Below are 15,808 nucleotides of genomic sequence, written 5' to 3'. Positions count from 1 at the left end.
TGATACTCAGCAGTTATGGCCATTGGAATTCAGTCAAATCTTCATTTACATTGTTGTCATAGAGTGATAGTGAAGAATAAAAAAAGTTAGTGACCCTTTGGTTTAACTGATGTTGTGTACCGAAAAGCACTAACGCCGCATTGTTGTTGTACGTAATTTGTATGTTGTATGTCTTAAACATTTTAAGAGGATTATAACATGTTAATTATCATGTTTATCTAAGTGGAAGCTACCTCTACTACATAATTGGCTGTTAGGGTTGTGTTTAGTGCTCACTAGAGCTGTCTGAGGACCTCTGTATTTGTTGGTAAGTATATAAGTATGTTATGCCCATTCGATCATTACCAGAGCATTTAATCTTGCTGATTCCTGATTGCATGGTTTTGGTTCTAAAATTTGCAGAATGTTGATTGGACAGCTTTGGCTCTAACTTTGGTGAATGGCTCTGAATTTGCCATGGTGTCTCTCCAGTACAGGATCGGTCAGCTGTATATGATAAGCAAGCACAGTCATGAGCAGAGTGACCGAGGAGAGGGTGTGGAGGTGGTGCAGAATGAGCCGTACGAGGATCCTATCCACGGATCCGGACAGTTCACCGAGAAACGTATCTATCTGAACAAGTAAGTATCACCAGTTCCTTCATTTATTCATCACTGGGCACTTCTGGCCTTCTGTTATTCAAAACCGTTTACGATCTCTCAGAATGGAGCTCCATTATAACAAATTTGTACATCTTTCAGAGCTGACCTTCTTCTTCAGGTCATGTTCACAGATAAATGTATTCAACCATAAGTAGTAACCTGTGGGAGAATAAAATGACAGAAAGGACCTAGAGGCTGCTTGTTGGACTCACCTCAAGCTTTGTTTCCCTTTGTGGAGTAGTTACATATTTGAGAGTACTAGAGTGTCCTCTCTTGTACTTAATCTTCTCCAGGGCTTGGAGACCTTTTTTTAATCAAGGCTCACTGACTTGATCACAAGTGCATAACCTCTCTCTGTTCCACTCTAGAATATCCCACTTTTTTTGGGAAGTGTTCAGTCCCATTTTCTTTATTTAAGAGGTTACTGAAAGGACTTTCCAGAAACCCATCTCTGAGTGGGATGTTAACTGTGAGCTGTGATCTTTTTATTGCTTTGAGGTGTAAGGAACACTGAGGTGAGAACACAGTAGAAGAGGCGATCAGAGCACAGACAGTTTTTCTAATTATATTCATATATTATATTATATATCCATCACGCTGACTGATATTCAAATTTTCACAATACTCACTGAATGAGACTGTTACCATAACTCGGCGACTGTGTAACTCGCCTAGAGATACAGAGGTGCATGGAAGTGTGAAAAGGTTTCAATTCTTAGACAAGACTGAATGGCCTCAGAATGGCTGAATGTCAGCCAGACGTTCACAGAAATTTTATAAATTCACCACTCATCCTCTCTTCAGTGTGGCAAGCCATAAAACCCCCATTAACATTAACTGTGGATCTGAGGATTTAAGGGGTATGGACCTACTTGAGGGTTGCGGTCGCGTGGGAGACTTTTGGCTCACCAGGGGAGACTATCTCACAGTAAAGATGTGACTGCTCACACCCCAGACAGTTTAACAGAGGTGATTGAGGACATGGCTAGAGACCCAAACAGCTACCCAAATTTAGCCAGATAGACAGTCACACTGGGTGAGGGGAGTGGTTTTTCTCACTCAGACCCCTGTGGGAACAGTCTTCAGGGAAATCTATGAGCTCCTACTGGATTCTGCCTACGCAGAGCCACTTTTGGAGATGCAGCTTATTGAACAGCTGTCCTGCTTCCTCTGGGGATTGTCAATTGACTCACAACTCTTAGCTTGCGAAATGCTACAAAGAAGCCATGTTGTTGTGCTTTGGAGAATTTGATGAGACCATTTTGTAGAGTGCCATTGAAGTGTCTATACATCTGAGCAACCAGGAGCAAGATTCTCTTGCTTTCACAGATCAGTTCAGGTTCTCAAAAATCATCTGTAAATACACGGTTTGTTTTTTTGTTCAATGGACAAAGACAAAAAAAAACCCCATTTTGCCTTTCATGTAGGGATGTCATCCAAGTTATCATAATTTATTCTTCTCTCATCTGAAACAGTGATGTTTAACTAACTGGATAAGTAGGTTTTTTGTGTGGAGATAAAAGACATGCAGATCTTTTTGAATACAGAAATGCAAATGCAAACTCAGATATGAAGGAAATGAGTGAAGATAAAAAAAAAGAGACTGGAAAAAGCTAAAAGAGAGAGAGAGAGAGCTCTTTTTCTTTCCTGTGTGCAGCCTGCGCTGGGAGCGTGGGATGAAAGATTAGAGAGAGGTCGAGCTTGTATAAATGCATGTATAATTTGAGACATCACAGGAGGTAGCTGTACCTGTATTTACACCCACATTGGCCACCTGCTGCCAGTGCTAGTCTCCACAATTCCCCGATGTGTGTGTATATGTGTGTGTGTGTGTGTGTGTGTGTGTGTGTGTGTTAGACCCACCCCTTTTGTGAAAAGCAGTACTTTGATAAGTTGGATGCCTTGATCAGTCACATGGAAACAAGCAAATGCTGAATGTACCCACTGTATGAAAACACACCCCAGCATACTCATTTTCTCTCCCTGGTCTCCTTCATATTGTAGTTTTTTTTTCCACATAACTTAATCTAATTTCCCAATTATACGTTAACGACCAGTTGGTAAATTGAAATGTTTGGCCTGTTAAAATATTTATTGAAAGTGCTGCGGCTAAGGCAGCCAAAGAAAGAAAGTGGATAGAGAAAGAGTGGAAGTTAAAAAAAAAAAAAGAGAGAGAGAGAGCATTTCTGTTGGGTTGTGAGCAAGGTTAATACGAGCATTTGAATGATCTTTTCCCTTTAGAAAGTTATATTGGGTGAAAATGCGTCCATCTCTTCACTTGGGTCAGCCAATTTGCATCCTCATTGCCTGTTTTACGTCCGTACTGCACCCCGCTCTCATTTCCCTCACAAATGTGACACACAAGGCAGGTGGAGAATCTAAAATACCTGGTTTTTGGCAGGGGTGTTTTGTGATAGAGGCACAGTGTGAGGTAAAGAACTGACACAGTCGTTTATAGCAGAGAGAAAAAAAAAATCCTTGTTGATTCTCTTCCCATTCTCTCTACTCTATTCATTTTCCCTCTAATCTGTCATTGTAGCATTCTCATTACTGAGGCTGGGCTGCATCTAACTTGTCTGAGATGCAGCTGTTTCACCTCAGTAAGAGATATGCTTTAAGATGTAGCTAGAACAGGAGGCTTGATCCTCAGGCTCCAGTACTCAGGTGAGTAACGGTGTGTATCTGAGCTCGATATTTAGTGAGAGAGACTGAAGCAGCAGTAGCAGACACACCAAGCGGTGTCATCTTTCAGTGAGCTCTGGACTGTGCCTGGCTCTCAGGCTCCATTAGAGGTTCTTTAATGTTGATACAAGACTTTTTTTTTTTTTTTATCAGTGTTATTCCAGACAGACCTGCTGAGCTGCCGTGTATGAAAAGGATGGCAGTTCAGCTGTGTAATTTCTGTTCTGTTCTGTTCTGTTCTGTTCTGTTCTGTTCTGTTCTTTTTTTTTACACATTTCTTCTCATCTCACATTTCATATCTTTCTGCTTTACATTTTCAGTAAGCTACCTAGCTGGGCACGAGCAGTGGTCCCCAAAATTTTCTATGTGACGGAGAAGGCCTGGAACTACTACCCCTACACCATCACTGGTAACACAGACACAGGCGCTCACACACACAAACACACACACACTCACAAACACATGGACACAAAACTGCCTATCATTTACAGCGGATCTGTGAATATTATCTTAGTAATTTTTTGTAAGACTTTCAACTTTTTCCTGGTTAACAAACAGAACAGAGCTTGATAAGCTTCCCAAATTTCAAAATGTGAACAAAAAAGGTAGATATTCATCCAGTGAATGCATTATGAAGAAAACCATGTCAGGAATTTAATTACAAGCTGGCAGTAGATGAAACGGACTCATACATTGTCAAGGTTGAACCTCTCATTTGAAGGATATAAAATCTGTCATTATACCTCCAATTCTCTCTCTCTCTCTCTCTCTCTCTCTCTCTCTACGTCTATCTCTCTTCCCCGATGTCCTCATTCACCTGACCTGCTGGATCTCAGAGTACACAGTGAGTATCTCCCTCATGTTGGTGTTGAAAATGCCTATTGGTTGTCACAGCTTCATTGTTACTTTGGTTGTATATGGAGGCTCTATATCCCTCTGATAGTTCAATTACCCTCTGTGCAGATACAGCTCTGTGTGGATGTGTGGCCCTGCTTACATTGAGAGATCTATCTGTGAGTGTGTTTGTGTGTGTGTGCGTGTGTGCGCGTTTGTCTTTGTGTGTGTATGTGTGTGTGTACAACCTTGTCTGCACTCTGATGATAGGAGGAGTGAAAGAGCTTTTAGAGCAGTATCAATCCACTGTTGTAGGCTTTGGAGGAGATACTTCTTACTGAGATGAAACAAAAAAATCTACAAAAGCTCTCTGCAGTTTGCGTGTCTGTGTTTGTTTCTCTATTTGTGTGTTTGTGCATGCGTGTGTGTGTGCGTGTTCGTGTGTGTGTTCATGTGTGTGTGTGTGTGTGTGTGTGTGCGTGCGTGTGTATGTGTATGTGTATGTGTATGTGCATAAGTATGTGTGTGTGTGATTTCTATCCCTCTGTGTTCCAGATAGCACCTTTACACTGAAGACATATTGATGATTTAATATATCTGAAAGTTATCTGTGTCTAATACATCCCCATTAACTATACAACATTTCAGTGGTTAAGAATATGGGAATAGATAGCTTTTCTATTTTTTTAATTTTAATCTTTTTTTTTTTGCTTTCTTAAATGCATCCAGCAGCCAGACCAAAGCTAGTTTCACTCCACTGAGACTATATGAAGCATTTCAAAGCAAGATCTCATACAAGCTTAAAAGAAGCCTTTAAATTGAAATATTTAGGACTTTTCTTCCAAAACCGTCATGAATGTACTGATGTAAAGTTGTTTCCCCAGAGCCAAAGACCCAAGTGGAAAGAAATGAAAAACTAAGTTTGCTCATAGACAAGCTCTCTATTATGTAATGGAGATAAGCCCTGAACTACTGAAAACTTCATATACAATAAAACAAAATGACTTTGATCCTCAAAAGGCTTAATCTTATGGGTGAATTTCTTGTTGCAATTTAATGGCTTTGTAAGGCTAGGGCTCCAAACTCGTGTCATTCAAGTTTTGAGCCTCAGCGTTTTGAATGAGAGCTCAGTAAAGCAGCTTCACTCGGGGACTGGCTTTAGTATAAGCACCATCTGATTGTGCAAAGCAACATGAGCACATTAAACAAAGCTTGTAAATCCAGACTGTAGACCTCCAAGTTAAATGTGAATCAAATCATTCATGGAGAAACAATGTACAAAGCAGTGAGTAACTTTGACAGATTTCTTCGTAATTATCAGCACAGAGCAGAGGATTGAAATTCTGGAGTTATCCCCTAGGTTTTTGTGTGATCACCATTTAAAAAAAAAATGCAGTTGAATACATTTTATTCTCTGACAAATGCATTCGTTGTCTGTTCGAGATTTAGCAGATTGCATTTTCCACAGCTTACCTATGGTTCAGTTCTCATAAAAGCATGATGAGTTGGAAATGGAAAATGGACTGGAAATGGATTTCTGTTGTATTATAACATGACTCTATGTAAATTCTCATAAGGGAAACATCAAGCTGCATGAAGTCTCATAATGTTGATTACATCAGATGGCCTATAGCTTCCACAAGAGGCGTTCTCTGATACATGACACGGCTATATTTATGCTAACTTATTTATCGTTTGACGGACTGAATGAGCTTCTCTGAATATGTTTTTAGGTAAATGTGGTCGAGTGATCTGGTTCCCCTGAAAGCTTGAATTGAATGAAATTACCATGTGACTGCGATGCAGCTCTGAAAATGAAAGGAGTGTCAATTTCAATTTCTTTCTCCGTTGTAATTCTGCTCATCTAGAGAGACGTAGAACTGCAGATGCCAGGCCGTTCGAAACTACACGGGCATTTTTCCCTGACTCAAAACAGAACAGTTTCAAATAAACACAGTGTACTGTGTCGCTGCTAACCCAGCAATGTTGGCTCGTCATTTAGATTTATCATCCCACCCTCTCTCACACTCTGCCCCTTTCTCTCTCTCTTGTGTGTCCCACAAATCAGCCAGACTTGTGGCACAGTCAGGAAGCACTGGTGAAGTACTGCACATTAATTACTCAAATGTTCTTTCTCCTGGTACACCGTGGACTCTTCTCCTCTCCTCTCTTCTCTTCTCTTCTCTTCTCTTCTCTTCTCTTCTCTTCTCTTCTCTTCTCTTCTCTTCTCTTCTCTTCTCTTCTCTTCTCTTGTTTGCACAGTCACTGATATTGCTAATGATCTATCCCCCTTTGCCCTACTCTGTGCTGGTGTTATGTAATATCTGTGCTATTGATTGTTGTTGTGATTGCCAGAGCGAAAGCTAATCCAATCAGTTAGCACTGATTGCCTCGAGACACAGGCGGTGTGGAGAAGGGCAGTAGTGGTGGATGGATCGTTGGATTATGGTCGGGGGTGTGGGTGAGAGGAGTTGGGGATGTCTTGAGAGATGGTTATGTGCAGAGGGGCTGTAAATCCAACAGGCCAGAAAGATCTCATCATTATGACTGCAGACACTAAAACACAAGGACTATACATCACAGCCAGCCAGCCTCTCCCTGTATGTTTCTGTGTACATACATATATTTGCATATGTTTGTTCTTTGTGTGTGTGTGTGTGTGTGTGTCTCTGTGTGTGTTAGTATGGTCTGTAACTAAATCATGAGCTTTCTAATGACACTTGTAACCCCACTGAGAACATGAGAACATTCGATGCCTGTAGAGTGGTCATTAATGCAGAATGCACATGACATTTCATTAGGTTTGACCACATGCAGAGGAATGTTAATAGTAATCATACTAATGACATTGGTTTCATTAAGATTATGGCATTGGAAATATTATACAACACGCACATGCTCATCCATCCATTTTTCTCTGTACTGATGCTCACTGTCTGAAGAAATATGAGAAGAAATGTTTTGTTATTGCTAAGTTTATCAACTTATGAATATCATTTTCTGCAGTGCTCATTTTTGCCGAAGTTCTCCATCCACATAGAAACAAAATATGAAGACAACAACGGCACAAACGACAATGTGAGTAAATATGAATGGGTTAGAGTGGGTTTGTGTATGTGTTAATGATGATGTAATATGTGTGTATGTGTGTGTGTGTAAAGCTATCAGTCGGAACAGAGAGAATAAAGGACCTCTTTGCCTAATTTCTCTCTCACACTCTCTCTTGCTCTCTCTCTTTTCACGCCAGATTTTGACGTGTACTTATTATCTAATATAAAGAGACATTTGGGACTGTCTCCTTTACCTTGAAATACAGCATAACAATTTATATATCATTTGATCGACATAACGCTGTCCTTTACGAGTGCATTGCACTCAGGTATGTATTGCTACCATTGTTTATTTCTCTGAAACTAATATCAGAATGTCACATCAGCCATCACACAAATCAAAGAGAACAATTATAAATCTCAAAACCATTCATCATTTTATTCCCAAAGATGGAAGGTGTTTCAGAGCAGGCTGACTTGGGAACGTACATACTAATACGTTTGACCTACTTTGTTTCTCAGAGGTTTGAGAGATCAGAGTTTCACACTGATAGGTTTTGAAGCTTTTATACAGCTATTTTTTTTTTTTTTTTTGTACAGGTGGTGCAACTATTCGCCTTTTACCTCTACTCTAGTCTCAGTCTCTGTATTTTTTCTTTGTTGTCCTCCCCCTCTTCCTGTCATCTTCAAGTCCTTTGCGAGTGAATGATGGATTGCTTTCCAAAAAAGTGTCTGTTTCTGCCGCCCATGTGGCTCTTTCGTCATTTGCGTGGGTCCCTGTCACACGTTTTGCTCCTTCTGAATGACTCTGTGTACCGCACATTTCTGGTAATCTACAGGAGGTTCCTGTGGAGGACGATTTTCATTACCGGAACTGTGTTTGCAGTTTGCGAGGCTAAACAAATGTCAACTGAAATTCTGTAATCAAATTCTGTTTGCCTCAGATGTCACAGTTTTTAACATATCAGACAAACTCAGTTTCTGGAAACATCTGAACATGGACCACGCACATCTCGCACCTGCTCTCCGACAACACAAGCGCTTTAATCTGCACATGTGAGACAACAGTCATTTGAGTTGATCTGTTTTTAGATGGATCTGTACTTTCCTCTTCAGAATGGGAACACATTTGTCTCTACTTTTGAATGATGCTATGGTCTGAAGCTCATATTTTGGCTTCTATTTTCATAATAGCCTTTTTTTTTAAAAAAAAAAAAAAAAAGAAAAAAATCCTTTATCACCCTGTAGAATACTGAGAGTGTGGAGTCCTGTTTTGAACCATGTTGATAACCCTGTTTTTTCTGCTTTGAGAGGAATTGGAGTTGAATTGATGTTTTAATTACTGGGAGAGCATAGGACGACAGCCGTTCTCTTGAGTTAATCTCGGTTCGGCCATCAATCACACTTAATCGCTCTTGCTCTCTATCTGTTTCGTGCACCTTTACGAGAAGAAAAGTTCAAAAGCAGAGGTTAATCATTTTTTCCTTCTCTCACAAGGTCCGCGTTAACTCCCTCAGGCCTGAAAAAGGAGTTGTACCGTTTATGTTCTGTTTTTCTCCTTCTGTCTATCTTTCCCCTCTTCTTTCATCACTCCATACGTTATCATTTTTTCATAACTTACTGTATGTCTCTTTCTTTACACAAATCCACTCCCTCCTGGACATTTTCTATCAACTCCCCTCCCTCTCTCTTTTCTTCCCAGACTGTCCCTCCCCATCTATCTTCCACACTGTTCATTCATTTAATCATCACATCTATCTTTTCTCTACCCCTATAAGTCACTCTTAAGCCATCTTTCTCCATGCTCACATTCTCTCTCTCTCTTTTCCCTGATGAATAGTTGATAATGAAGGGTTTTTTAACGTGATGACCTTTTTGTCAGGACATAGTTCACTGATATCCTGAAACATTTGATATTTTACCTCAGTGGAGTCTCAGAAACCCACAAAAGTAGTGCGTTCACCTGAAACAACCTTGTTCTTTAAAGTAGAGAGGCACTCTTAACCATTAAGAGCTTTGTTTGGCTCTGCAAACACACTTTCCACATGAGTGGCAGCAGGAATAATAGAACCTGAGCTTATGCAATACACTTCAAAACAGCATCTCAGTCAGTGTCTTAGAGCTCCTCCTAGTGGCTAGTCAAGGAGTTGTCCAATGTGAAGACTACACCCCGCACACTGGTCTCTGACTGATTTACATAATAGGATGGAATTCACATGAACCTCACCGAGTCTTGCCTGGAATGTAGTGTGCGGATTTTTTTAATGCTTTTCCACAACACAAATTCATTTAAAATGGGGTTTGGAGCTGTCAAAGACCGAATTATATAGTTTCGTCAATTAATCATTTGCCATCATTGTTAAATCTAATACACCAATTACCCTAGATAATATAGGCCTGTATCTTACATGACATACATATGTTTATGCTGAAAGTCAATAATAACTGGTTCGTGGGGCAGAAAACGCTCCTTAAGGACACATAGTGCCTAGGACATTGCCCCACTGTGTTCCCAAAATCCCTCATTTACCCTCAACTTTAAATCCATAAAGAGAGGAGAGGACAGATCAGTGATGTTCTGTAGGGAGGCCATTACTCACGCTCCTCTGTCTCCTGCAGATCTTTGATGGGGAGCTGAAGGATGAGGATATGGAGGTGTGTTTCGTTGATATCGCCTACGACGAGATTCCCGAGCGCTACTACAAAGAGGCCGAGGTAGGAGAGCATAGGTGACAGAACCAAAGCAGAGAAAAAAGATGAAAAGGGTTTTTTTTTTCCAGATTCAACATGTTAAAGGCTATAGTGTGTGTGTGTGTGTGTGTGTGTGTGTGTGTGTGTGTGTGTGTGTGTGTGTGCGTGTGCGCGCGCGTGCGTGCGTGTACATGTGTGTGAGAGCACAGGAATGGAATATTTTTTAGTTGGTATTTAATTATGAATGTAGAGGGGATGAAGCCCATCTGAGAGAACATGATTTCAGACTCCAGTGAGTTGGATCGTGCACTTTTGTTGTTGCTCATTATTAGAGACTGAAGATGTGAGACAGGGTGAGAAGAGGCATAGTTTCTCTCTCTCTCTCCCTCTCTCTCTCCCCCCTCCTTTCTCTCTCTCTCTCTTTCTGTCTCACACCCACCCACCTACACACACAGAAAATGCAGACATACTGGAGACCCTACATGCAAGCGCGTGCGCGCGCACACACACGCGCGCACACAAACACACACACACACACACACACACACACACACACACACACACACACACACACAAAGAAAAAAAAACACTCACTGTCAGCCCCCTCCCACCCTCACCCCCTAGGAATCAGTTCATAATTGTGAAAATTGTATGCTCATAATTGTGTTGTTCATTTAATTAGCCAGAAGTCTGAATAGCCTCAGCCATGTCCAACACGATGCCCTCTCTCTCTCACTTCCTTTGTCCTCCCCTACACTCCATGCAGAGGAGAATGGATGGATGGATGGTAGAGTGTTATCTTCTGCTAGCAGCAGTCTGCACATCTCTCCAACACTATCTGTATTACCAGGCCAGCAGCAAGGCTCAGAGAGAGAGAGAGAGAGAGAGAGAGAGAGAGAGAGAGAGAGAGAGAGAGAGAGAGAGGACTATTATCAGAGTCAGAGGGGACAGGATGAGCCCTCTGATGTAACATGTAATGATGTGATTACTCTTGTCTTTCTTTTTATTCTCTGTCCTAAAATATTTAGTATAAAAGTATTCATTTTTTGGCAGGTTATTTCAGAGTTGCACAATTCAATTTTAGTGCGTGTCATAAAGACACTTTATAGTCATAGCAGTCATTGCACGGCTCTGTGTTTTCATTTTTATTTTTTGCCTGTGGTTTGAAGAATAGACTCATCTGAAGTGATGATGAATTAGTTAAAACGAAAAACCTCTGTTCTACTTACAAAAAAAGCATGCATTTATGTGTGTGTGTGTGTGTGTGTGTGGAGGAGGAGGGGTAGTTTTTCCTAAAGGCAAAATTGTTGTACTCTTTTTCATGGAGTGAGAGAAATGATAAAATCCAATTTAACAAAGACATTGCAGTGCTCACCCCCCCCCCCCCCCCCCCCCAACCTGTAGCCTGCTGTTGAAATATGAACTTGCTGTGTTGGCAGGTGACGCACTTTCTTAGACTTATTTATAGTCACTGCATAATCTTTCTAATGGGAGTGCCGGAGCAGTTAGCTTATAGAGTTGATGAACGATAGCATAGGCGATGAGTGTATAAGGAAGTCCCCCATTGTGCCCGCCCTCCCTCTGTTTCCTCCTGAACAATACAGCTAATCACAGTATTCACAGTTCAGTATATTTATCAGTGCAGTGCTACACATGCCATAGCACTATGCCTGATGGCGGTGTGTCTGCTGTTGTTTGCTGAACACTTTTCAGGACCTGCGTTACTTTAAATCAGAGAAGACGTCACGCGGTTTTCTCCAGGAGGGCTGGAGGGACACCCAGAACCCGGTCATGTGCTCGTACAAGTTAGTGACGGTCAAGTTTGAAGTGTGGGGCTTACAGACGAGAGTGGAACAGTTTGTGCACAAGGTGAGGTCGTTTTTCTCCCCGAATTCATTCCCTTTTTTCTTTCTTTCTTTTTTTTTTTTTTTTTTGTTAGTTTCTCTCTCCCATTGCCTGAGGATCCATTTCTCCCTTTAAAAACAGATTAATGTCCTAACCCTGGTGTTCAGAAAAAAATGGGGTTTTTTTGTCGTTTGTTTGTTGGCTTTGTTTTTGTTTTGTTTTGTTAAAATATGTGTGAAAGGATAGGAGCAATAAGCAATGGAAGAAAATTACTCAGATGAAAAAAGTTGCATGGGGGTGCATCACTAACAGAAGCCAAGCTTAAGAAAACACAGGTTAAATTGTGCAAAAATAACTGCTACTGCACATTAAACACAAAGTCCTAAGTATGTTTGGTCAAAAGACCAAAGGACAAAACCCTCTAATACGCAGCCAACCCCATTATTCACTCAGTGACACGAGCACTGGGTATTATTAATCACAACCACTTTTTCCTTGTTCTGTTCCAGGTGGTGAGGGATGTGCTGCTCTTGGGCCATAGACAAGCTTTTGCTTGGGTGGATGAATGGATTGGTAGGTTCCATGTGTGTATGTGTGTGTGTGTGTGTGTGTGTGTGGATATTAATGTCCTACATGTTCTGTTGTGTTTCTGGTCTGGCTGTGTTTTTCCAAAGGCTTTCATAAGCCTTGTCTGTACTGTATCAAAAATAATGATTCAGTCAGTTAAGTAGGACAGTTTGGACATTGTTTCCATATCATCTTTAAGGCAGCATAATACATCTTCCCTTGGACTGTCTAATTGTATTGGTTAACACATTTTTATTGTACATAATTAAATATTTAACTTTGACCTTTTGTAGTTTACCCTCCAGTCCTGCACTGTGTCTTTCATTTCTTGTTCATTTCAGTTGATGTCATTTTGGGACCTTATTAAGAGCTATACTAATCTATAGAAAAGTCATTACAAGGTCTGAATGATTCAAAGACTTAACATAACTCAATAATAAACTAAATCAAGACTGATAAATGTACGTACTTAAAATGCATATGTCCTTAAAAGAGTCACATGACAGAAATTATTTTTTAAATTATTAGTATTTTGCTGTTCTTTGTAAAGTCTTCCTTTTGTAAAGACATTTTCTGTTGCTTTGAATTTACATGGCGCTGTCTTGATCCACAGCGAATAAATTTTCCCCAACATCTTGTGAGAAACTACGGTAGTGAAAATACCTCCAGACTGAAATTTTAAACAAGCACATGTTTCTGTTCTCAGATGATGTATTCCTCTCCACACATGGCTGATTTGTTCTACTTTAGCCTTCATGACAATCAAATAAAAGAATCAGATCTTACCACTTCATATCAAACATTTCATCAAGTAATCCTATAAATAAATCATATTTGATTAATCATATTTCATCTTTTGGAACTTTAAATCATCTCTTAACATTGTCTTCAAAAATTCACTCATTCCCTTTAGTTTCTTTCCTCTCTAACATTCTGTGTGTGTGTGTGTGTGTGTGTGTGTGTGTGTGTGTGTGTGTGTGTGTGTGTTTGTGTGTGTGTGTGTGTGTAAATTGCAAGGCTAACATCACACAGTGCTTCTATTCTGCTAAAGAAATTAATCTCCCAAAGAGTCACTCTTAAATCTTACAGTGCTATAGGCCTGTCTCTCTCATTTCCATTCATCCTCTCTCTGTATGCAGTCCAGTGCTTTAGTGTCACCATCTTGGACATTCCACAGGTTTCACTCTGAGTGATATGTGGAGGCAAAGGGATCCGAAGCATCAGAAGACCAATTTAAAGTTTACCACCGCCATTACTTCCATCATAGCACTGTCAGTGTATGAGATAGAGGAGTCTGACAAAGGCAGTTTTCTATCACTCTCTACTAGTTTTCATTACACACTGACTCACTTTTCCTCATGACTCACTCACTACTCTTAACTTTCCGGAGTCATTGTTCCCTACGGCATTCAGCGCTAGCTATTCTCTGTTTTTTTATGCAGATGAGAAAACTACCGCTGTGTAACAGTTTGCCGTGACCTGGTAGTACACACAAACGCAACCATATCGCACACGCATAACCACACAAGATAAATGTATTACTTGGATTCCTACAGCCAATGAGAAAAACAGAATTTTGATTGCTTATGATGCGTCGGATTTGAAATGGAAAAGCTTAACGTGTGACTCAAACTTCGACATATCAGTTTCTCAGAGACTGAAAATTTGAAGCCTGATTATATAAACTGTATGAGATAACGTTTTCACCTTTGGCAAAACAGCATGATGGTCAGTGACTGGATAATTCCTTTCACCTGAATCACGATAATAGATTTGTACCAGGAAAGATTAGTAATAAGTTTGAATGATGTAAATTGGACCTTTAAAACACATCTGTGTGTTCATCTCTGCTCTGTGTGTGTTTGTGTGTGTGTGTGTGTGTGTGTGTAGACATGACAATGGACGAGGTTAGAGAATATGAACGTGCCACTCAGGAGGCCACAAACAAGAAGATTGGCAGTTTACCCCCTGCCATTTCTATCAGCGAGACCCCACTGCCATCCTGTGCCCGCAGTGGACCCTCAAGTGCCCCGTCCACCCCGCTGTCTACCGAGGCTCCAGACTTCCTGGCTGTGCCCAAGGACAGACCCAGAAAAAAGTCAGCCCCAGAGACCCTGACCCTACCTGATCATGGCCGAAGAGACTCTGGCTACCGACTGCCCAGTCTCTTCTCCTGGCACTCCAGTTCCTCACAGCCAGAGTGATGCGGAGCCGGCCACAGCTTAGAAATACATCACTATAATGTGTCTGGGTTACTGACTGTTAGACACACACACACACACACACACACACACACACACAGAAAACCTACTCAGAAAGACACAGACACATACATAGACAAGCAGACTCAGTCAATGTATGCTCCAGCAGAGTGGTTTTCAGATCTCCGCAAACTCGAACCTTTGGAATCAACTGCAATGGAGTTTACAGTACACTGCAGCGTATATTCAGTCAAAGCAAAGTGTCTCAGCTTGGCCTGAACAAATATCTCAGGACTCATTGTCTTAGAAAAGACAGAGACACTTACGAGGGTTTTAAATCATAATTCCTTGATTTTTTTTGTTGTTGTTCAGTTTGCAATGTCTTGGCCGTTCTCTTAGAGAGGTTTGAAGTATGGGAAGCCCTGCGGCGAGGTACAATGGGACACAGGGGGCATTAGTGGGGACACATATTAGTCTTCTACAAGTGAGACTCAGTTCTTTTCAGAGGTGGCGTTTTACAGTCCAGTACATTGTTTTGCTGTTGTGATGTTTTCTACTCTTTATGGTTATTTCTGGTGTTTTTTTCCTTTTCAGATGATATCAAAGATTACGGACGTATAGTATGAATCAATAATATGTCCCGTGAGCCAACATGTTTGTCAATATACTGAGTGAGGTTTTTTTTTAAATACTTGTGCTAACTTGCTCTTTTTGCTACAATTGTCATGTAATTAACAGGAATGTAAATTACGATTTGATATGACTTGTGGCTGATTGCTGTATTTGCATTTTCCTCTCTGACCTGTTTTTATTCAAAATGTGAATAAAACATGTCTTATCACCATGATTCCTACTAACATAGCAGGGCATAAACTGTTTTACAATCTCTATGTATTCTTGCCTGTTAACTGTCACTTGGATGTATGGAATGTTTTGAATGCTACAGTACTATATATAGCTTAGCAATGTGTAATATAAATGCTTTTCCAGCATAAAGAACAGTATCAGATAAGGAAGTAATTAGATAACCTGTATTCATGTCTTTGTTTTTTTGTGATATCGAATTCATTTTGCTGTCTGTAGTAAGGCAAAGTTGCTGGGTGATGAATGCTTTGAGAAGTGTACTTTTGTGAAGTACCCTGAACAGACTTACACAACCAAGGGAATAAATCTCTTGCAGATATGGTCTCTGGTGCAGCTCTGGTGTTGCAGATGCTTTGTTAATGTAAAAATGCAGTGCTCCTACCTAACAAATAATAACACACACACACACACTGTCTTTCTGCTGAGAAAAAGC

At 40.6% G+C, this 15,808-nt stretch overlaps 1 protein-coding gene across 1 annotated transcript; it reads left to right on the top strand.

Moving 5' to 3' along the window:
- The first annotated feature begins 456 nt into the window (after positions 1-456).
- On the top strand, positions 457-14,514 carry pitpnc1a (phosphatidylinositol transfer protein cytoplasmic 1a). The gene is made up of 8 exons (XM_030789684.1): positions 457-620; positions 3,644-3,732; positions 4,160-4,167; positions 7,164-7,235; positions 9,827-9,922; positions 11,612-11,767; positions 12,253-12,316; positions 14,201-14,514. Exons 1-8 carry the CDS (start codon positions 457-459, stop codon positions 14,512-14,514), a joined length of 963 nt encoding a protein of 320 aa, XP_030645544.1.
- Positions 14,515-15,808: the final 1,294 nt, after the last annotated feature.

This window comes from Chanos chanos, chromosome 13 (assembly GCF_902362185.1).
Source record: "Chanos chanos chromosome 13, fChaCha1.1, whole genome shotgun sequence".
Classification (NCBI taxonomy): domain Eukaryota; kingdom Metazoa; phylum Chordata; class Actinopteri; order Gonorynchiformes; family Chanidae; genus Chanos; species Chanos chanos.
This window is presented reverse-complemented; position numbering and strand designations above follow the sequence as displayed.